This window comes from Anser brachyrhynchus (genome assembly GCF_964034855.1).
Source record: "Anser brachyrhynchus genome assembly, chromosome: 2".
NCBI classification, from domain to species: Eukaryota; Metazoa; Chordata; class Aves; order Anseriformes; family Anatidae; genus Anser; species Anser brachyrhynchus.
In genome coordinates this window covers 71,798,332-71,820,838 of record NC_137695.1, presented here as the reverse complement: position 1 = coordinate 71,820,838, position 22,507 = coordinate 71,798,332, and the positions used below count along the sequence as shown (strand labels likewise).

Genomic DNA, 22,507 nt, shown 5'->3' with positions numbered 1-22,507 from the left:
TGTCACACAGTGCACACTCACATGCTTCTTACTGTGAAATATTACATAGAAATACAACATCTTTAATTAGTTTAGACTTGTGAGGATTTCTCATAAGTAAAGCACTCATTTTTGTAGTGAGGCAAAGGCCAGAATGTCTCTCCATAAACATGCAATTTTGTGCGCACTCTGCAGTGCATCCAAATGCCATCATAAGCAGTATGGCAGTCTACACTCCTTCTGTCTCATTCCTTGCATTAGTGGTGATTGGTGATAATAAAGGGATTAAAAATAGGAACAATGCAAAGGCTGTTATATAAGGGAAGTATCTGCTCTGTGCTGAATGTATAATGTGTCTGCTGTAGGATTTTAGTATGCATTTACACTCTTTCCTGAAGTTTGTGGCTTGAAAATATTATTTGCTGCTTCCCAGACACAATCGCTCAGTAACAACTCTCTTTCATAGCATCATAGGATAATTCAGGTTGGAAGGAACCTCAGGAGGCTGCTAGTCCTGCCTCCTGCTCAAGGCAGGTTCCTCAAGAATTTTTCAGTCAGGTCTTGAAAAGTTTAAAGGATAGAGACTGCACAACCTCTCTTACAACCTGTTTTTCTGCTTGACACAGGGAAAAGTTTTTCTTTATATCTGCCCTGAAGCACTCGTTTCAGTTTGTGTCTATTGTCTCCATCCATGCACTGCCGTGACGAGTCTGTTGTCATCTCCTCATAGATACTGGCAGGCTGCTATTTAGGTCCTTTGAAAGATGTGTGTTCTCCAGGCCGAACAAATTTCCTCAGCCTGTCCCTCCAGGTAAAGTGCTCCAGCGTTTTGACCCTCTTGGTAGCCCCCTGCTGAATTTGCTCCAATATATCAGTGGCTTTCTTGTACTTAGGAGTCCAAAACTGTATACAGTATTTTATATGTGGTCTAACGAGCACCAAGTAAAGAGGGATTATTACATCCCTGGCTGTGCTTCTGCTGAAACAACCCAGGATGCTGTTGGCCTTCCTTGCTGTCAAGCAGGTTGCTGACTCACGCCCAGCTGGCTGCCCACCATGACTCCCAAATCCTCCTCAACAGAACTGCCCCTCAGCTAGTCTGTCCCCAGCGTGTATTGTTGCCAGGGTTATTCCTTCTCAGGTGTAGGACTTCCCATTTGTCCTTGATGTATTTCATAAGGTTGTGGTTGACCTGTTCCTCCAGCCTGTCTAGGTCACTAGTTCCTCCAGCCCTGCCCTGAAGTGCATCAACTCGTTCTCCTTGTTTGCTGTCACCTGCAAATTAGATGAGAGTATACTCCATCATCCCTCAAGGTCATGAAAAATGTGTTAAAAGATACTAAAAAAGAAGTTTGATGATAAAGATGTTGTAAATGTTCCCATAAGCAAGAAAGCCACTTGAAGGAGAACTTACTGCCAGTTATACCCATCCACTTGCCCATAACCTACAGAGAAGACGTTTGGTGACGTGTGAGTTGTGTGGCAGGCACAGTCAAAGTCCTAGTAGACAGTAGTGCCATTTGCACTAAAATGGCACACTTGTGACTTTGTGCTCAACCTCAATAGTGTGATGAGCATCTAAACTGCCGAAGAGGTTCTAAACCATGTGGTTTAGAGTCCCTGCAAAACAGTTCTTGCAAGTCAGCCATATCATATGTAGGGAACATAATCAATGAGCAAAACCATAGATCAATATGTATATGCATAGTGTAGGACTGAAGGTATGTAGTTCTCTGCCTTAGAGAATGGGACATGACATCAGGAAAGACTATGTTCTTGGGTTCATGTGATCATGAATAAGACAATTATTTTCTTTTGTGATTCAGTTTCTCACCTCTAAAGTAAGGGTAATAACATTGCTGTACTACATAAGCATTTTTGAGGGTAACTAATGTTTCAGAAATGTTGGTAATTGGTTTTGGACCATGGTAGTTTCTGCAGACTGCAACTGAGATCATAACCCTGTGCATTATACCACATATATACTTATGCTGTGGGTCATGTGTGGTCCTCAGACAGAGGTCTCCCACAGGGGGAGGGAAAACGGAGGAAAGAGGAACATGAGTGATAGAGGCCTTATCGATATTTACATAAAAAATTGTCAAAATAGGGAAGAACAGCTATACAAATGAATCATCAGCAATACAATTATTCTTCAGGAAATTCCTCTTAAGAAGCAAAACAAGAACTTCGTAACAAAATTGTTCTGTGTCTAAATTTTTTTAATGCGTAGACAAATAATCTCCTATACAAACCTTAAACTAGGACGTATGTGATAAAAGAAATCCATCTGGTGGTAGTACACAAAGATTCTAAACAGGAAAGGTGATTGTTGTTTCATTTTTTTATTTATTTTTTAATTACACTCTTCTTTCACCATATAGATCAACTATTCAAAATCACAGCTACACCTGCTTTTAACTTTATTTCTTATTAAGTGTATAAACAAAGAAAAATAAACTTCTAGTGCTGAGCCTGACCCCATGCCCTTTGAAAACAAAGGAAGAACAAGACTCCTGGTAACTTCAGAGGGAATTCCATCCAGCCCATTGTTTTTAAAAGTCAAAAGCTAACACAGATTGTTCATTTCCTGGCATTGGCATCAGCAGTAAATGGGATTGCCTCACAAAAAGTTTGCTCAGTCCTCTGGGGACAAAGGATAAGAGCATGTTACATTGCTCAACAATGATCTTCTCAACCAGCTACACAGCAGCACTGTTTCATTTCAATAGCTCGTTACCTCCTTGGTGAGTACAATGAGACCATGGAGTTGAAAGTATGGGGAGAAGAGTGAAAACCAGCGAGAAGGGTGGGTCCAAAATACCATTCCTGACCATGTCCTGCTTCTGAATAAAACTAGTAGGAGATAGAGGCTAACATTTTTGAAAGGCAACAAACATAAAAGGCCAATCTGAAGAAATGTAGGTGCTGCTTGATGGTCACAGGCTTCTTGGTGTTAGTTTAAGGCAGAAACTTTCGCTCTGTTTTGTAGCCTCTACAAAGTAGGCATTTATACTATTGCCAGTTGCCCAGACTCTCTCCATAGTGAATAGACAGAAATAGGCCTTTCTACTCTATCTCCTAAATGAAGGTGAGTCGTTTAATCTATTTTAGATGCCATAAATGGGATAAGAGAAGCTCTGCCCTCAGAAGACCTGTTCTCTTAATTATAAGGGGAGCCTAGACAGTTAACTCAGATACAGACACCTACAATGTATAATCTATATTTGGAGAGATGAATCCCACTGCTGGTGTTTACTATAAATAGGGAAGTGCACAGTATATTTAAAGCAGAAAATCCATTGGGTACTGCTGAGATTATTGTTAATGCTGCTTAAACTAGTTAATTAAATAACTCATCAATCACCCCCTAGCGTACAGAGGACCAGCCGTACAGCTACTGAAGTCAATAGTAAAATTCATGCAGGCTATAGCAGGCATTAATCTTCGTCTATGTATGACCATGCATAGAAGCAAGAGGTTCTGGATCTAGTTCTAGATCCAGGCCTTTCTATTTTTTGATATGGGGGATACGTGGGAATATGAGTATGTCATTCCGCTGTTTGTAGCAGAAGGGAGCAGCTGCAAAGCTCAGTTGAACAGCTATCACTCTGCATGAGTGTTGCTAGTCTGCCGAATTGCAAGATGTAAGACATTAATGTAAGCCTGTTTCAAGGATGCTCACTGTCCCCAGAATATAAGACTCTTCAGGCATGATGTGCCATTTAAGACCCATCACTAATAAATTTTGAGTAACGGCTTTACAAAATTAAATAGCTGGCATTGACAAGTTGCTATATTATAAGAGCAGCAGCACTGAATGTCATCAGTGTAAATCAGATCAAATGAATTATTCTGTAACCTAAACTGCAAAAAACTGGCACTTGATACTGCCCAATCAACTATAGCTATAATGACCATACTAAGAATGTGTTAATTTACTTCTTCATAAATCACTTTGAACTGTATTGTGGAAGCAGCATGATAGGCAAGGGAGGCATTTGTTTGGATATTTTTATAATTAAAAGGAAGAAAACCTTTCATAAGACTGACTGCCAGGTGGCTAACTGCCATCTCTGAGAGAATGTGTTGTGAAACATTGGGCACATTTACCATGGAGAAAGACTCACCAGCATAAAGGGCTGGATGGATTGTTTTGAACTTTATAGTGGTTAGTGGAAATCCTGAAGTCTGTTCTTGGAATGTGAAAGAGATTTGGCCATAGCAGCTAGATCAGGATCCTTAGTTTCCTCCCTGCCTTATTAGGGGATTTAATTGCTCTAGTGGAACCTCACATTCCAGTAAGCATCCCTGGCTGAAATGAAACACAATTTGTTACTCACTTGTTGACTTCTCCCTACCTTTGTGATAATTGGAAACTACATGTCTATTGCAATTGTAAAATCATCTCTGAGAAACTGGTAAGAGTTCATAAAGTGCTGCAATGAGCAGTATCAGTTAAAGAGTGAAGAAATGAAGACATCAATCACTCACTCAAAGAAGTCTTCTGGATACAGTCAAGGATAGAATGAAGATGATACATGACAGACAAGGAAAGGGTGTAACAGTAATTAGTGGACCAAAATATGTGAATGAGATAAAGAAAGTATGGTCAGTTCGATCTCACATCACCGGCCAAAGTTTTGAAAAGCTTAAAAGGAGGAGACCAGTACGGTGGAAGAGGTTTCTGAAGGACTTTCTTAGGAAAGGCCATGTGTTAATTCTGTGCTCCACTGGGCAGCTTTCACTAGACCCAGCCCATGAAACCATGTACCTGGCTCCTCCCAACAAACCAGCAACCTGACAAAAGGAAGGTCCTGCCTTGCCTTTCCATGTTCTTTGAGTCTCTTTCTTTCCCATTGTTTTCTTTATTTTCAGTCTCTCTCATTTTCTGGCATTCAGCTGTTAGCTTCACTTGGAGTCAGCCAGTTCTGCTCTACCAAATGCAGAATGATGAGCAGAAGGAAGGAGACCTGACTTGGCCAGGCAGGAGACATCCCATACCAGGCAAGGGAATTGGGCTCCAGGCCAGCAGTTACCATGGGTGACTAGCTTCTCCAAAGTGTTTTCCATGACTACTTGACCTGAATCCTGAAAAGCCCAGCAACAGCTACACCTCCCCTGCTTTCCACTCTTCTGTCCTTTCTTCTTTCCATGTTTATATTTATTATCAAGCAGGAAATCAATCTTTACTCCTACAGTCATGAACTGAAAGATGAGTAAGAGAATTAAGCTTTTCTCGTTGCTAAGGGTTTCTGGCTAACGTAATGGATTCTAAATGAATAACCTGTGTCTAGCAAAAGGACTCTGACACATTTTGATTAAGTTAGTCTTCTTTAACCACTTGATTTCAATTTCCAAATGCTTTGTGTTTTGTTTTTATACATACTAATCAATATCCTTCCCAGCTTTGGCATGAATTTCTAGTGCAGCTGCCATGTGAGTGAGCAGGCCAAGCTCTCTGTACTTAAAACCACAAACCATGTTAAATGGTTTAACACTTTATATTGGTAAGATTATATTAACACCTATGACTGAAGTCTCATTTATTCCATTGAAACTAACAATACATGACTGCTTATATATGACTGCTGTTGCTACTGATGCCACAGTTATTAAACATACACTTGTCCAAAACTTCTGAAACCCCTCTGCACCACTGTATAATTTCCATCTAAGTTAGCAAGTGGAAAGAAAAATCCAGGTTCCCTTATTTTTAGCTTATTTGTCCATACATGTGTGAAAGTAAAATGTCTTGAAGACATAATCAAGTATTGACGCTTTGGCAAGTCACTGGTGAAAAAGTGAAGTGAAAAAGTGAAGGCACTGGAGGTTTACCAGTTACTGCATTTAACACCAACAGATTGAGAGAAAAATGTAAGTTAAAACACAATATATTATAGAGATAGCAGAGCATGTGTAACCAGCAATATTTTACTCAGGATAAATGATTGTGTCCTATTCTCAATGAAAAGGAGCTTGGGAGCCCATGGAATGTCAGAAGATGAATCTCTGTTTCCTTTTACATGTCCTTTCAAGGTGAAGGAGGTCAAATAAAGTGGTCTCTAAGCTTATAAATCACTTTGCTAGGCTAGTTTAAAATATAATTCTACGGAAACATAGGTGACAGATTTTTAAAATGAAGATAAAAGAAGTTGCTGTCAAGGATTTGATTTGTTGAAGGTTTTCAACAAGGACATTGGACAGGAAGGAAAAGGAAAAATTCTAAAGAAAATGGGAAAATCTCTGGAGGGTAGAGTTGTTAAGGCTATAAAACTGAAAAAACCCTGGGATCCAACGGCTCAGGATCTCTGATAAAAGGTGGGAATGGATGAAGACTGTTTAAATGCATGTTACAAATAAAGTGCAAAATATTGTGGTTTGGTTTTGTTTTGTTTTGTTTTGTTTTGTTTCTGTGTATTTTCCTGAATTTACACTTTATTTAGTATTTCTTAGAGTTTTCATATGTTTTCACAATAACTGAAACACTCTGTGGACTTTGACAAAACATCCTGCAAGTTTCCCATGACTGAAAGATGATTTATATAAATATACTTTGACATGAAGTCAATACAACATAAAAGACATTAAACTGTGTTGTTTCAATAACAGTCTTACTAGAGTCAAACAACTAATAAGTACGGAACAGACTGTTGTCTGAACATTTTAGACACGAGGCATTTTAAAAGGCTCTTCCCCGTTATGAGAAAGAGCTCATGTGTTTTTAACCACGTTACAGTGAAGTTTCAAGTGGGAACAGAAAAGGGGAACGGTACTATTATTCATGTTTCTCTTCAAGCAGTTCATGTGGTAATTCTGACCAGCAGCACAGTATGATTGTTGTTTCATGAAGAAAGAGCAAAATTGTATTTAACATTGTGTTAGATAACACCTTCCCTATTGTAATGCATTTTCCCAAACCAAAGAGAACCAAGAGGGCTTTCATTAGCAAGTGTCTGCTGCTCTCACTGAATTGACGGCCAGGCTGGTGTGAGCTACCTTTTTGTTGATGATCTGTACGAATGAGTCCTATAATTTTTTTATTCTAAAGCTTTATGACAAAGCAGAGGAGTTCTATGAGATCACTGGCTGTCCATCTACTCCTTCTTAACTGCATAAGGGAAGATACTAGGATAGGTTTGGTTTCTGTGGTGTAGTCAATTTTACTAGCAAGAGGTCATTTCTGCATGAATGACTGGTTGAAGGACAGCATCATCAGATGGGTGCCCTCAAGTGAAGTGGAGGTAGGGCTGAAGAAATAACCAAGGCTGTAGACTTTCTTTCCCTTTTTTTTTTTTTTCCTGCTAATTTCTGCTAATAGGAGACCATATATATTTTTTGATGTGCCCATGAAGTAAAAACTGGATAGTTTGACACACACATTTTCTCATATATTTCATATATTGGTTTGTTGTGGCTGTTGTTGTTGTTGCTTTTTGTTTGTTTGTTTACTTATATATATATGTTTCATTTCTCCTATACTTATGAGTATTTATAACTAACTTCTGAGTAACTCCTGTATTACCGAGTAACTAAAACAATCTGAATGTTGAACTATTACCATATGGAGACACACTTATACATAGGCAGAAAGGTTGAAAACCCTTCATCTGCCCCCCTTGTTTGGTTATGTCCATCTTACCTAAACTGCAGCCACGGTATATGTGAACCCGCTGGCTCAGATTACAGCTACCTAAAGAAGCTAATTTTGAATGTGAGAAAGTCCCTCCCTTGAGCTTTACTCCCAGCTGCCATCCAGTCCCTGGGTTTTCTTCCCTCAACAGCTCAGAGGAGAGCAATTTCCTTGTACTTGCAAGCTGCTCTGACCAATCCATTCTTGAACATTTCCATATTGTTAACATTATCCGTGTTGTTAACATTACCCATGTCCAAGGACATATTGAGCTGCTGCTTGCCTCTGAGTAATCGTCTCCATTCACGCTGAAGGTTTCCATTACTAGCTATCTTCAGTGTCTCAGTCTGCCACCAGCATGTGTAGATACTAAAATAATATAAAAGATAACTATAGCCATGTCTTCTAATTCCAGCAAGATACATTGATTTGGGAAGAGAGCATGGAGAACAGTAAATATTTTCCTAATTAGGACACGTGGTTGCTCATCATGAACCTAAAATTCTCAGTCTGATCCTCGCTTGTCACCGAGTTTAGTCACTCCAGTACCTGGGCAGCATGGTTACTGTTTTTGTGCTAGAGGAGTTGTAGCTGTTAGTATTGCTTCAGGTGGACTCTGAAATGATATTTGCTGTCTTCAGGAGAAGCGCTGGTTCATGCAGTCGGCGACAGCATTGTTTCTTTACAGAAAACTGCCAACTGTCTGCCACTGACATCAGAAGGAAAGGAAGGACATATTGATTGAACAAAGGAGAAATATATCCACAGAGTTAAAATTAGATCATTAAAAAAAAAAAAAAGAGCAAATAGTGTTTCAAAGTAACAACTAGAACTACAAAAACAACAATAACAAAACCCAGAATAGAAGAGAGAGCCAAGTTTGCACTTTGTATTTTTTAAGCACTGCTGATTTGGAAGCCAACCATGAATGCCAATAGTTGCTTATGCACTGTACATGCTGTACTCCAAAAGCATATCCGCTACGACAGGCCAACCAGAAGGGAAAGCATGGAATTTTCCTTTGAAACGGAAAAGGTCTCATTGCTCACAAGCATTTTGCTCTCAAGTTAACTCCCTTGTTTCTTCTCTTTGTAAGGCTAACCCTACATCTGAGCGGTCCTGTAATAGCACCTCTGTCATTGCATTCAAAGGTCTGGAATTAGTCTCTGATGTTTAGTCACTGCAACAGTATAGTTGTCTTTATTTACTTTTCATTTTCTCAGTTACTACTGCCAAGTCTTCTCACCTTTGCCGTGGACTTCTGGTTTTTTGTTTGTTTGGTTTGTTTTTGTGTTGTTTTGTTTTGTTTTTCCTTGTCTGATGTTGCTGCTGTTGCTGTTCCATGGTGATAAATGAACTGAAGGCAGACACGAGCTGATGCATAGCCTGCTCTGCTGCCTAGGGACCCTGCCACTGGGGAAGGCATAGGTGCATACAAAACAGTTGTTGTGGGAAGCTGTGAACAAATTCTGTAACAGAAAAAAGAATAATCCATATTTAGGGCACCAAAGCACGTTACTGAGAAAATAACAGCATCTTCCATGTTACGTTTGCTGATGCAGAAGATTACGGCTCTCTGTTGAGAGCAGACAGAGAACAGCAAGGACTTTCATATCCAGGGAACAGGATCTTGTTCTTCTGTGGCCCGAGTTTGGTTATCCCAGCTCTTTGGATGAACTCTTGTCTGTGAGGAGAGAAACTGGGATAGAAAACACAGACATGGCCCTCTTTACCCCCATAACACAGAAGAACAACGCCACAACAAAACCACTGTGTTTAGGGAACAGAAACTATAAAGGAGATTCTGGAAATAATCCAAGCCAGATCTCAGTAGGAAGACATGGATGCTCAGAAACAGAAAAAAGAAGCATTAACAGATGTTTGCCTCCAAAATGGGATAACCATAAGTACTGACTATTGCATAATTTGGTAATGTGGATGTGATTATAGATGGTTTTATTATTTTCTTTCACTATTTTATTTATTTATTAGTCATGTTTATTGCAGGAAATCTCTAACTACTTTTTTAGTACAGAGGGAAGTCTGTACAATCTTTCATTGTGTCCCCTGTGCTTTTGCATACATTCACCTATGTTCATTCTGTGACTAAATAGTTTTGTTATGTTTAAGCATTCAGCCACAGGTACTATGGCATCCTAGAAAATTGCATGTTGTGGAGGAGTGCTACTGATGTATATTATGGCACATATACTATTGTATATGTTTCCATGCCCCATACCCTGAGAAAGGAAGGAAACCATACACTTTCATGGCATGAAAATAGAGCAAGGTATTATGCCTGTAAAGGTAACACATTTTCCTCATGTATTTGAGGGCCAGGACACCCACACACTTGGCATGTTGCCACATACAGTTGGGTAAGGTATGTCACATGCACAGCAGGCAGTTCTTATCCTCCATCTGCTCTTAAGTCATGCAGATTCAGGTTGTGTGTCCCTCAAAAGTCCACTTTTCCAGCACCATCCAATCTGTAACAAACAAAGGCAAGGATGTCCCAATGCACAGATTCTTTAATACTTGAGCTGTAAATGAGATGGAGTGACGTGGGCTTGCATTGGTGCTTGATTCACTTACAGCAAAGCATGAGGCTTTGGGCAACAGCATAATCTCTTGCACCTTGAAAAGTGTGTGGGTGGCTGGTTGTTCAATTTAGTATGTGAGGTGTTTAACTGCAGTATTTGAACAAGGCTTCAGCCCAGTCATGCTGGATCTTAACCTGGGGGATTTAGGCAGCCTAGCAGAATGGTCTGTGTTTCTCTGAGCTCATCTAGTTTATGTATGTACTCTTAAAGTATTTATTACGTTCCAAGTCCCTATAACAAGATCATACCAGTTACAATAGCTTTTCTACTGGGACTAAGTTATACATAAGTGGGGGTAAGGCTTAATATACTGAACAATAGAAAAAATATACATAGTGTTCCCAACAAAAATACCATTTTCTGTGTGTTGCAATAATTTCTTTAACTGCCAGGACAGTGAATGTTGCTTAGAGATAAAAATTGATGCATCATCACTCTCCTTCTAATGAAAAACAATAGATCGGGGTACACTGAAAACAACTTCTTTTCTCTCAGCATTCACAGAAGTAAATCAACTAAAAGCTGTTACATTCAGTGGTCAACTTCTTTCATAGCAGTTCCATAACGTCATGTGCATGTTTTGTGATTGTAACATGTGGCTATGAAGAAGCTATTGTAGCATAAATAGACAAGGAAGGAGAATTAAAATTTAATTTTAAGGATCTTTAGTTTAATTTTAAGGATCTTTAGGGATCTGAGGCAGATTCTGATTTCACTTATACTGGTGTAAATACAGAGTCACTTCACCTAATCGCAGATTTACAGCACTGTAACTGGAACAAAAATGAGCCCTCTTGTAGCTGTGTTTTCTAACTTCTGTGAAATTCTGGTCTGAATCTTGACAGTGGTTAGCATAGTTGCTTCCATTTATATCTTCAATATTTCTTTCAGATTTCTATTGTCTTCCCTTTTTCTTCACTTTCTGTGCAGCTGTCATCGTAGCATTTCAACCCCAGTTAGAAGAGCAAGGCAGATGTCTCCCAACAGAGGCTCTGCCAACATCACTCCAATGACAGCTGTGGGAGCATTGCTGTGATAACAGCATGACCACCAACGTCAACAGACAATGACCACATCACATCTGCAAAGCCTTTCAGCTTCCACTGGCTTAGGGCCTGCAGTCTCAAATCACTTTATACTTGAGTCTCTAAGCTGGCAGCACTTAATGCTACTCAGTTCTCCAGTATATCAGACACATTTAGGTCTATTTTGTTGTTGGTTTTTGTTTCCTTTAAATCAGAATTCTCACAATTCTCAGAATTCTCTTCCTGAGATGCCCCCCAAGGTCTTGTTGTATCAGAAAACCCAATTGGAAGTGCCAAAATGTCACTATGAACCACAACCTTCAAATCTCAAAAATGGAAATTAACATGACATTATAACGATTAAGGAATTATATCAATATTTACTCAAAGAAGAGAAATTTTAAAGCTAACAAATGCAAATATCTTGCAAAAGGTTACCTGAAATCAAAACTTAGCTTGTTAGTGTATTTTGGTCTTGTGTTTATGTTGTGTATACTTGTTTATGTGTAGTTTTAAAATGTACCAAGGAAGATACTAACTGGTGAAAAAAAGACAATTGACAAGAGATTATTTGATGCTTGTTATGGAAGCAACCTCATAAGTCCAGGGTCTGTGTAGGGATTTTGTCTGTGATAAAATATTCTGCGAAGTGAATTTCTAATTTAGGACCAAATCTCCCTCTCACATCATCAAACTGAACTGTAGCTCTGCTGTCACAGCCCATGCAGATGCTTCTGCTGTACCATGTGTTAGGAAGGTGAGATTAGTACCAAAAGCTTCGTCCTTTCCACATCTACAGGCAAAGCTTGCAGATTACTGAAGAGTCTTTATTTATTGATTACACTAAAAACGGAATGGTCACTCAGACTTTTGAGCAAGAAGGACTTTCAGCAGGTATGCAAGTACAGTTGCTTATAAAGTAATGAATGTGATGTCCATTTTCCTCTCCACAGCTGGAGAGTGTGAGAAGTGCAGCCCAGGAATGTCACAATTCATTTAAGCTGTTAAATTGGGCAGAAAAGATGTCCCATTGCTTCTCTACACCTGATAGTTGTGATAACCTTTATCAGTCAGCAGACAGACCCAGCTCTAAGTTATAATGTGCAAATAGAAAGCAAACCCATTTTTTCCTTGGAGATGTTCCTTACTCAGTTTGCTACAAAGGCACTTGGTCCTGAATAATTAAAAACACTCATTGTTCTACATAAAACTAGAATATAGATGTAAATAGAAGAAGATTATGCCAACACATCTAAAATCAAACACATTACAAATTACTGATTGAGCCTTTATATGAGGTAATGCTTGTAATTGACTACCCTGGAATTTGATGAATAACATTGGGTTAACCACGTGCACCCCTTTTACAACAAATGTTATCATACTTGGAGTTATCTAGAGCACTCAGACCCTTCCTCCCTCCAGAAGGTAGTTTCTGCAGCTGCAGAGTTTCCTTACTTTTCTGGACTGTTGGGTATATCTGATTCAAAAGGGAAGGTGCTGCCTGAGGATTGCCACAGGTGCCTCTTGCAACATTTTCATATCAGAGGTTGTGGGAAGTTAGAACTTGTGGAACTTGTAATATCTGATAACAGACTTTGGTCCTATTTCAGGAAATCATCCCGGTGCAAAGAAGCTCATTAAGATACGCTTAAGCTCTGAAGAAGACAGTGAAAACTATGCACGTTCTGAAAGTTAAGCATGTGCTTTCCTGAGAAGCTGACAGTGTAATTTGGTATGTCTGCAGGTACAAGCTTAGACAAGAAGGTGTTCACAGAAGCTGGAGAAGACAGGTTGTGTCCATCTTGCTGCTTTGTGTCATACACAAGGTAAGAGTTTTCTTCCAAAAAGAGAGACATTCTAAAGAGGAATGTTTGGGACTTTTATTTGTTATATTTTCAAAGGAAAAAGTCTGATCTTGATTGTCCTAAAAAATTGTCATTCATTTGTAATGCAAGCAACCAGGCAAGGGAGATGCACTTAATTGAAAGAGGAAATAATTTTAGTCAGCTTTAAATTCTTTTTACTTCAAATGCTTATTCAGCTCAAATATTTGTACAAAAAGATGCTCTGGTGAAAAATTGAACCCTATGATTAATGACCAAAATCTTCCCATCCACACCCATTCATCTAAGCCATCCAAGAAATCTTTCAAAAACAGAAAAGATTTATTTGAGGTCTTTAAGTACACAGCAGGCAGGAAAAAAAATACATTAAAAAAAACCAACACTTTTTTTTTTTAAATACAAGTACTTGTATAGCTTTTATTTCATAAAGAAATGAAAAATGACACTAGTATATGTGTGTGTGTGTTTTTTTCCCCACATACAACAAATTATATTCTGTTATTAAAGACTTGCTTGAATATCCCCACTTTGCTATGCGTGATACTTTTAGCATTACCTGAACTTTCTTCTTACGTCCATTTCATTTGCCAGACGTTCCAGCTAAAGCAACACTTCGGACCTCAGAGGGTAGACACCAACAGTCCAATGGCAAAAGACTGCTGTTAGGCTTTCAGGAGCAGCTTTTTTTGATTACTGTACTCAATACGGCTGTTATACATCCTATAAACAGCTAATGCCAAATATCCAAGACAGGAATTTGGCCTTGTCTAAATGTGGGATTTTGACTGTCTGTGAGTGCTTTCATTCAGAATGAGGTTGCCCTATTTCTAAATAATGTACTTTTAAGATATATGTTATTTCACAATTGAGCACTGTTGTTCTAAAATTATAGCACTCATGAAGACCTAAACTACCATAACTGTAAGCATAATATATGAGCCATTTTGTTGTTTTGGTTCCACTTAATCATGTAGGCAGATCCTTATATTCGTGTGAAACTGGTTATTTCAGCTTATTTTGTAACCGTGAATTTCCCTGCTGCCCTATTTTCTCTCTCAGAAGATGGGTTCTTTGTATGAGAACTGAGCTGATTGGTGCAAAACCAAGGACAGTCGAACGATAGCCCTATGCACTGTCCAAATCTATTTCTGATCAAAACAGAGTTAGAGTACAGGCTAACTAGATGTGTGCTAACTCATCCTTAAAATAAAGAATCCATTTTTTCAAAGCCCCATGAAACTAGCCCTGATGAGACTAGAAATACACTGATTTTCTACAGTTCTTCCAACCTTGTACAATGTCCCTGTTCAATTTGAAAACACTTCTTTTTTTACAGAATACCAATCCAACTCAAAATTCATAGGATGAGAGACCATTACAGAAGGCAATATACACATTACTAAAGCTTTAGGAGGGAATGTCAAAATCATAATAACAATAAATTAAATCACATGGCTGTTACTGAATTCAACATTCCAAGTGCTAAGCAGGACAATGTATCATTTTCCACAAGCTATTTCCTTGCCTAGCCACTGAATTAAAAACAGCTACTCAGTCTTTGGCTCCCAGAAATAATATGACAAATAAAAATGGATATCTTAAAAGATAAATTATATTGAAGTCAAGCAAAGCAAATGCTCAGGTGTACCCACTAGACACTTATAGCCAAATATTGTGTATAAAGTTGATCTCCAAGAATATTTAGGTGTTGTTATCCCAAATATAGGCATTCAGAGTTTTCGCATAGATGCCTCTTTACCAGGAGGCATATGAAATATATAGGTGCCCAAGTTTTCATCAGTGATATTTACTATGTGGCTAAATGAATGAAATTGGGAAGCTTGATGCCTGACCATTGTATTTCTCAAGTAAGGTATTCCCACCCTTGGCTTGCATCCAAAATCCGGTCCAGAAAACAACCTGAATACAGACATGTTGGATTGGGCCATGTGGGAAGCATGGCTGGAGAGCTCTCATCACTCTCTCTATAGCTAAAGGATTCAACTAAGATAGGGAAAACACAACTCCTTTTATTCATTCCTCTGTCTTTTGAATGGGTATTTCACACCTTCCAGAGTCACATTTTAACTTCAGGTGTAGTCTGCTTCCCTGAGTGAAGGCATTCAACTTCCATTCTTTCTACACTTTTCCAGTGTGCACAAAATATTTGCAAAATATTTGTCAAAACTGCGAGAGAGCAGGGAAGGAGAAAAAATACAAAAATTGATGTGATAATATAGTTCAGTAGTGAGCTCTCTCACCTACGTAAAGAGAGTCCTGAATCCCAGTCCCTGCTCTCATGATTACTTAATATGGGATACTTAAAATTTCATTGACACAGGCACTGAGGCCTCTTCTCTCTTAGCCGAGTGCCTGGAATGCAAGGTAATAAAATATTGCTCTCTCTTTTGCCTAATGAATATTTAATTATTCCCAGCGAAGTAAAGCAGCTTCAACAAGAGGAATTATGGTTCCTTTTCTGTGCTCTAACTAACCACTGAGCTATTGGTTAAAACCGAGCTTCTACCTATCCCTCTGATTAGAGTATGTGAGCCCAGCCATGCATTCAGGGAAGTAAACACCAAGAGAAAAGGAGTTTCTTGCTGTATCCTGACAGTAAGCATTCAGGTCCTTCAGAGAACTTAGTCTCCATACTCTTGCTATTGTTGTTGTTGTTGACATTGTTGATTGCCTGCTCAGAGTGTTCTGGGTCTTTGAGCTCTGAAGTGTAGGTATCTCACTCAGGGCTGGAGTATGACATCTGAGAGTCAGGTATGAGAACATTCAGTGTGGCGCTGTCTCTGTCCTTCAGGGAACTAGCTCATAGTTTCCACTCACCCTCAGACAAAACAGACAGGAAATACAAGGGCCATGTGCATGCAGAGTAGGCAGTGTTAAATGGGAAAATAAAACTGGGAGGAAACAACCATAGGACCAATTGCTTGGGTTAATTTCCTTGCTTCTGTCCCTTAGTGCCTGAAAATCCATGTAATCTTCTCAGTCAGATGGTTGTTTTGCTGAGACAGAGGTGTTCCCAAGTAAGGCAGCTCTTACACATGCAGACACACTGTGTTGCCTTCCAATCTGCCCAGTGCTCGTTAGTCTCCTGTAGGCCCCAGCTGGTGGCCCTTTAAGACCCACATCGAGCTCACAGACATACTGAATTGCTCTCAGCTAGTGTGGGTCTGTCATACAACCAATATGCAGAACAGGGACCCTGCAAAGTGTCCTTTGCAGTAACTACAGATAGGGTCCGGCTCACAGAGGTGAAACCAACACGAGTGGACTCACAGCAAGAGAAATCTTGGGATCGCCTGTTCATTTTGGGAGGAATGGGATTTTGAAATCAGACATTGTCTCCTTAAAGAGAAGAACTGCACTGTGAAAAAAAAAAAAAGGCATCAGGCTTGTGTATTTTTCAGGAAAACCAAAAACATCTGTACCTGAACCTAAACAGTAATCTTCAAATTACTCAGGGACCAAAAACCAGCTAAAAGACAGCTGGCTGAAAGAAGGCACTTTACCCAGAGGATACCCACCAATTTTCAGCATTCTCTGATGTCAACTTGACACAAGTCTTTCATAACTGGCTGAATTCCAAGCGTGATAGTTTGGCAAGAAACATGTCTTCTGGGAGTGAAATCAGTGTGGAAAAAACTGCAGAAGATCGAAACACTGACTTGGCTGACAACATGGGCTCGGGCCAATGACCCATGAACTGCGGACAGGGCAGACACCTAGTCACCTAACTCTTCAATCGTATCTGTTCTTAAATATGTTTTATCAAGTTTAGTATACTAGTCTGTTGTCATACAATCTAATTTCTGTATTTATTTTTCTGTTGAACTGTGTGTGAAAAGATGTTAACTTGTTTTATTTCTGTTCAATTAGTACTCAGTACTGCTGACATGAAGGTCACCAGATACAGACATTGTGGGTGACTTATGCAGATTTGATCCAATAGATAGGTTTATTTATCCATTGGTTCGAAGCTTTATTTCTAACTCATTGTTCTGAGAAAAGATGTCTCCCAGACATCGAGGCACTGGTAGGACCTTAGTATAATTGGAATATATTCTATTGTACTCTTATTCTCTCTTTGCTCTTTATTCTTTACCTTAGTTTACAGATGGTGTTTGATAGGGTATTTATTAAATTATCAAAATGGGGGATCTGGGGTTTTTAAGTTTAGTTTTGTTGATGCTTTACATGGTATAGGTAAATTGCAGTTAAAGAATTGGACTTGACTCAGTGGTTCACGATTCAGTCTCTGCCTCTTTCACACATTCTCTGATTCACAAGTAACTCACTTTCATGCTGTGACTTCCTTCTCTGGTAAGATGGAAATAATAATAGACAGAGGAAAAGAAAAACTATCCAATTATGCTGTTATTCTTCAGGATGAGGTTTGTCTTTAACTGTGTGCTTACATAGTTCTTTGCAGAATGGGACCCCGATTGCTAGGTAAGTAATAATAATAAGTTCCAGGGTTTTTTTATTTTCCACCATCCGCATGATTCACTGTGAGACTTACAAATTTACTATTTATTCTATACTGCTTGGATAAAGAGCAATGTAATTACAGAGCAGCAAAATTTTCATACCACTTAATTGATAAGGCTACAAATACTGAGCAACAAGTGAGGAATACATTTGCATTACAGTTATTAATATGCATCACTAATGACAATAATACTGCAGAATGCCTTACATTTATATAACATACTTCATTGCAATGGGAATAAAGTTCCCAAGTGAAACACAAAACAGAAAAAGAAATGTGTCCCATCACACCTTAAGTAAAAAACATACTAATATGAAACGAAGGAGCAATCAGAAGGAAAGTTTGAAATAAACAGAACAGAAGAGTTATCCATTTCTGTAGGTAAGTATTTTGTACTCGTGAAGTAGTACTCCCAAAAGAGCTTTGGTGAGCTCCTGTAGCTCAATGACCAGTAGAAAAAGCTTCATAACTCTCAAGGGAAAGATTGCTGATGCTATAAATATGAAATTGCATCTCACACTGGATATAATAACTAGATAGTGATATCGTGTCCTATACCTCAAAGCATGAGTTGATACACAGTAAATTCTAGAGGAGAGAAGTATGACATAAAGAGCCCCGAATGAGATGGATATGCCCAAACATCAGGCCTGCCACAAAAGATGTACGTAATCTGCAGAAAGCATAGCAGAAAAATAGCTAAGAAATCACAAGATATTTTAAAAAGTTAACACAAATCAGTTTGAATTGAACATGCATGTTTAATTACTATTGAAGTAACCATTATTTCTAAACTTTCAAGAAATACAGGTTCACGAGAGCAGATCAGTGCTCTAACTAGCTTCTAAGCTAGTTAGTACACTCCGTGAAATTGGTATGCATTTTTCAAGGCTACAAGTATTTATTCTTAACAGAACTTTTTGTATGTTCAAGATCTAATCTTATTAGTTGTTCTAATATATTTCCTGCATAGTTGTTGAGTACTCCCAAATGAGCTGTAAGTGCCCGTGACATTTAGAATATAGTACTTATCCTCTTTGGCATTAACTGTGTGAAGAGTTCCCTTAACAAGAGCACAGCCTACAAATCACAAAAAGTAATGCCTCGATTCTTCTTACACCTGGCAAGGTCTCAGCTGGACTACAGTGTCCACCTCTGGGCATTGTTCTTGAAGGAAGAAATGGACTACTCAAGGTAGTCCAGAGAAGAGCAGTGAGAACGACTGTAAGTCAAGCAAACAAGTTCAATGAGCCAAGACTGTTTTTGTGTACCCTAAAGGAGAGAAGACTTTTTGAGAGAAGGGAATACATTGTTCTCCCAGTACATGAAGACAAGACTTCTTGTCTGACAAGAAGCAATGGACTTAAACTGCAGGAAGAAAGACTCAGGTTAGCTGTTAGGAAAAACTTGCATAAAATAGAGGTATTGATGGTCTGGAGCAGATTTTCGTCGGGAGCTGCTAGCATCCCTATCACTGAAGGCTTTAATATAGGTTAAACAAACAACCTATCAAAACCACAAAAACGTGGTAGATGTTGATGATGTCTGGAACTTGATGAGCATACACTGTGCTTTCTGGCCTTTTATTCTCAGTAGACTTTTGGTTTAAATTACCTATTCAAAGTTGCTGAAAGAATTTTCCTTAAGCTTTCTGAAATAGTTCAAGTTTGGACAGAGGTCAACTGTAGAAAGTGGCTAGGACAAAGTAATACCTTTTTGTAAAAGATACAAACTAGATAAAGTGGCCATGGACTCCGAAGTATGACATGCATTACCACAAATACTTTAATTAGATGGATAAAACTGTACCACAGAATTATACAGCACATTAATATCATTGGATAAAACTGTACCACAGAATTATACAGCACATTAATATCATTGGATTTCCTACTTAGAAATGTATGATGTCGCCTCAATGCATGATGAGCATCTCTGGTGTGCAGCAAAGCTGCTGGAGCAGCTTTTTGAAGTTCTAGCATGACAGGCTTTTGGCAACTGCTTGGAACAAAGCTGCTCTGATGGTTGTTTGATTAAGCAAATCTGCTGTGGTAAGTGTCTGAAGCCAAGCTGTTTCTGCAGCTGTTTGAGCCAGAGCTAGTCCTACAGTTTTTGAGGAAAGAAGGCATTTGTAAAGAATGATGGAGAGAAAAGGAACAGAAAGGAAAGGAGAAAGAAAGGTGGTTTTTTTTGTTGTTGTTGTTCTTTTTTTTTTCTTAATATCAACATAAAGCATTAAAAACAGAAGTATGTTTGTTTTCAAACAGCTTTGTAAAACAAAACTTTAATGCCATCTTGGGGTTTTGCTGATACTGGCAATTATATATATATATAATATGCAGGATTGCTAAGGCTCTGTATGTATGTATAAAACATATCAAAATATGGGGCTGAAGAATGTCATTAAAGATGCAAAGTCAAGCAATTTAAAGGTAGGAAGTGCCAAAAGTCAGATTGTCTCCAAACTTTACTCATCTCCCATGTACTAATGCTTTTAGTTGCATATCCACATAGAGTTTTTTGCCAAGATCCCAGCCTCTATCAGCACTCAGGGGTGACAAGTAGTTTTTGAATGTCTTTTTATTTCAGTATGAGTCCTTCTGCCTTGTTTATTTCACAGTATTCAAAATATACTCTGACAACAGAATGATTAGCTTCCTCTTGATCTTTTCAGTGGTTCTCATTACTGTACTTTCTGAGTGCTTCACACTTGCAAATATGTTTACTTTTATGACACCTCTAGTAGTTAAAGTGATATAGCTACTCCTGCTTTTTGCAGAGAAAAGGTTAAAACTATCCTGTAATTTGGTTTGCTCAGTTCAGGTGCCTGGTCTTGACCCTTAGTATAGCAATTTATTTATAAGCATTGGAATTCCTGTTGACTTTTCAAACGTGCAACCATTCTGTAAGCCGGGTCATAGGAACTCAGGTGAGGTACCCCGCAGGAAAAATAAAAAAATAAAATAAAAAAAAAGGAGCTACATAAGAGAAGCTTCTAGTGTTGGTGACTTGCTGGAGATTACACAGGGAATTCTTGAGAGACAAGAAAGTGTATATTGTCATTGTAAAATAAGTGAGACAGATAAGTAATCATGCAATTAAGAAACATTTCCACCAAAACACAAAGGAGACAATATGCAGTCTGCATGACTATAGCTTTAGTTCTTCCATTTCCTAACTTCTGAACACTCATTTTTGAGTCTTAAAAATGTTCCATCATACTTTCCTATAAGTAGGTAAGTTTCGCTATTTTGATCCAAACTAGGAAAAATAAATAAATCTCTGATGTACCAGTTGTCACACTTCAATGTTATTTGCATGCTTTATGAATGGATTAAGAAAATGTAGGTGTCCCACATAGCTTTCTGACATTTAAACTAACTGAATAATTAGAAGTAATATTATCTCTCTTCTGTGTGGACACAACAATATGATAATACATTCTGATGGATGTTTTCCGACCTGTGTTTTGACAGTGGTTGGATTGTTGGAGTTAGTTAAAGCTCTTGGGCCCCACTACAAGGTCCAGATTGAATGCATATCCTCTGGACACAGACATTTGTATTTATTCCTGCAAAGCACAACAATTTCTGTCTCTATTGGTCACTGCCTCAGTATTATTTTCTCCTTAACCTCACTCTTAATTCCAGCTCCACTGTCATTACTCAGCATGTCTTAGTTCTTTCCACTCATTCCTTTCCTTTATAGCTTTGAATCTGTTCTGTCTCTTCTGCCCCCTTCTCCTTCTCCACCATAGATTTCTCTGTAGACTGACTTTCATCAACAATTCCTCACCCAGTCTGAGTGAATCCTTCAGTCTTTCTCACATTTGCCAGCATTTCAGCATCTATTCTTAATTTTGTTTTTCTTTCTTGCTGGCTCTGAATCTCTTCATCTCCTTTTCCATGTACAGTTTACTGCCTCTGTCACCATTGTTTTCCCAGTTCCCTCTTCTCTTGCTCTCTCTCTGCATCCCGGTATCTCGGTTCCTGTCTGCTCCTCATCTCCAGGCAGATCAGCTTTTTGCAGACTCTGCTTTTAAATAGTGCAGCTTCCTCCTTCTCACTTCCTGTTAGGAGTAGGTGGGAGAAATAGAGCTTCTGCGCTCAGTCTTGGACTGCAGCCCAGTATGACGTAGAGCTGTAGTTGCAAGGAAAATCCTGCTCAGCCTCAGTCTGGAACACATTCTGTAATTACAGAATCTTTGAGAAATGCAGCTACCAACACCTGAGACTTGTCTACTGAGCATGTGTGAACTGCTTTCTTTTTTTTTCCCCCCCAAAGGATTATAACTTAGCCAAATATGACAAATTTTCTTAAGAGATGGAGAGAAGCACATATCTGAAATAAAGGCAAGCCTCTGCCAAATTTTAATCCCATTCCACAAGGCACAGTAGCCCTGTTATCCCGTCGCTCCCCCAGCCCCCCCCCCCCCAAAAAAAAGAATCAGCAGAACTCTGTTTTTTTTTGTTGTTTCATTTTTGTTTTGTTTTGTTTATAATAAAGAAAATGATATATTTTCCCTTAGCCTTGATTTCAGAAATGGCTGATTTATTTGTTTCCAGAAAAAAAACAAATGCAGCCTCAGGCAGATGCTCAGTGTGGAAAATTTCAGTGCAAATAATTAAACTTTGGCAAAGTTACAAATAACTGAAAACAGAGTCTCATAATGGGAAGAGTTGGACAACCTTGCTAGGCATGTGTGCATCCAGGCCTGTCTACGATATAATGTACATTAAAATTTGGAGCAAAGATTCTGCTCATGGTCATCAAAAAAAACCTCATCTCGTGGCTTTGCTGTCATCACAGTTTCAAGTTTTAATACCAAAACTGTTGGAGGGCACTTTGAAAGTTTTGTTTTCATTAAAAGGAGGTTATTTTATTTATGACGAAATAGCTGCATTTATTGCCATATG

General features: G+C 38.7%; 1 protein-coding gene across 6 annotated transcripts in view; it reads left to right on the top strand.

The window, feature by feature from the left end:
* The window catches only part of LOC308190443 (uncharacterized protein), a 123,859-nt gene that overhangs the window by 71,597 nt on the left and 29,755 nt on the right, over positions 1–22,507 (top strand). For 3 of the 6 annotated variants that reach the window (XR_013947196.1, XR_013947197.1, XR_013947198.1), the window contains 2 exons: positions 12,988–13,069; positions 13,679–22,012. Coding sequence is in view for 2 of the 6 variants with exons in the window: in XM_080581834.1 (XP_080437960.1) it covers positions 12,988–13,069 (82 nt within the window). In the remaining 4 variants the exon portion in view is untranslated. Of the gene's footprint in view, positions 1–709; positions 759–12,987; positions 13,070–13,678; positions 22,013–22,507 lie in introns of those variants that run through there. The other 3 variants (XM_080581834.1, XM_080581833.1, XR_013947199.1) reach the window with 2 other exon arrangements.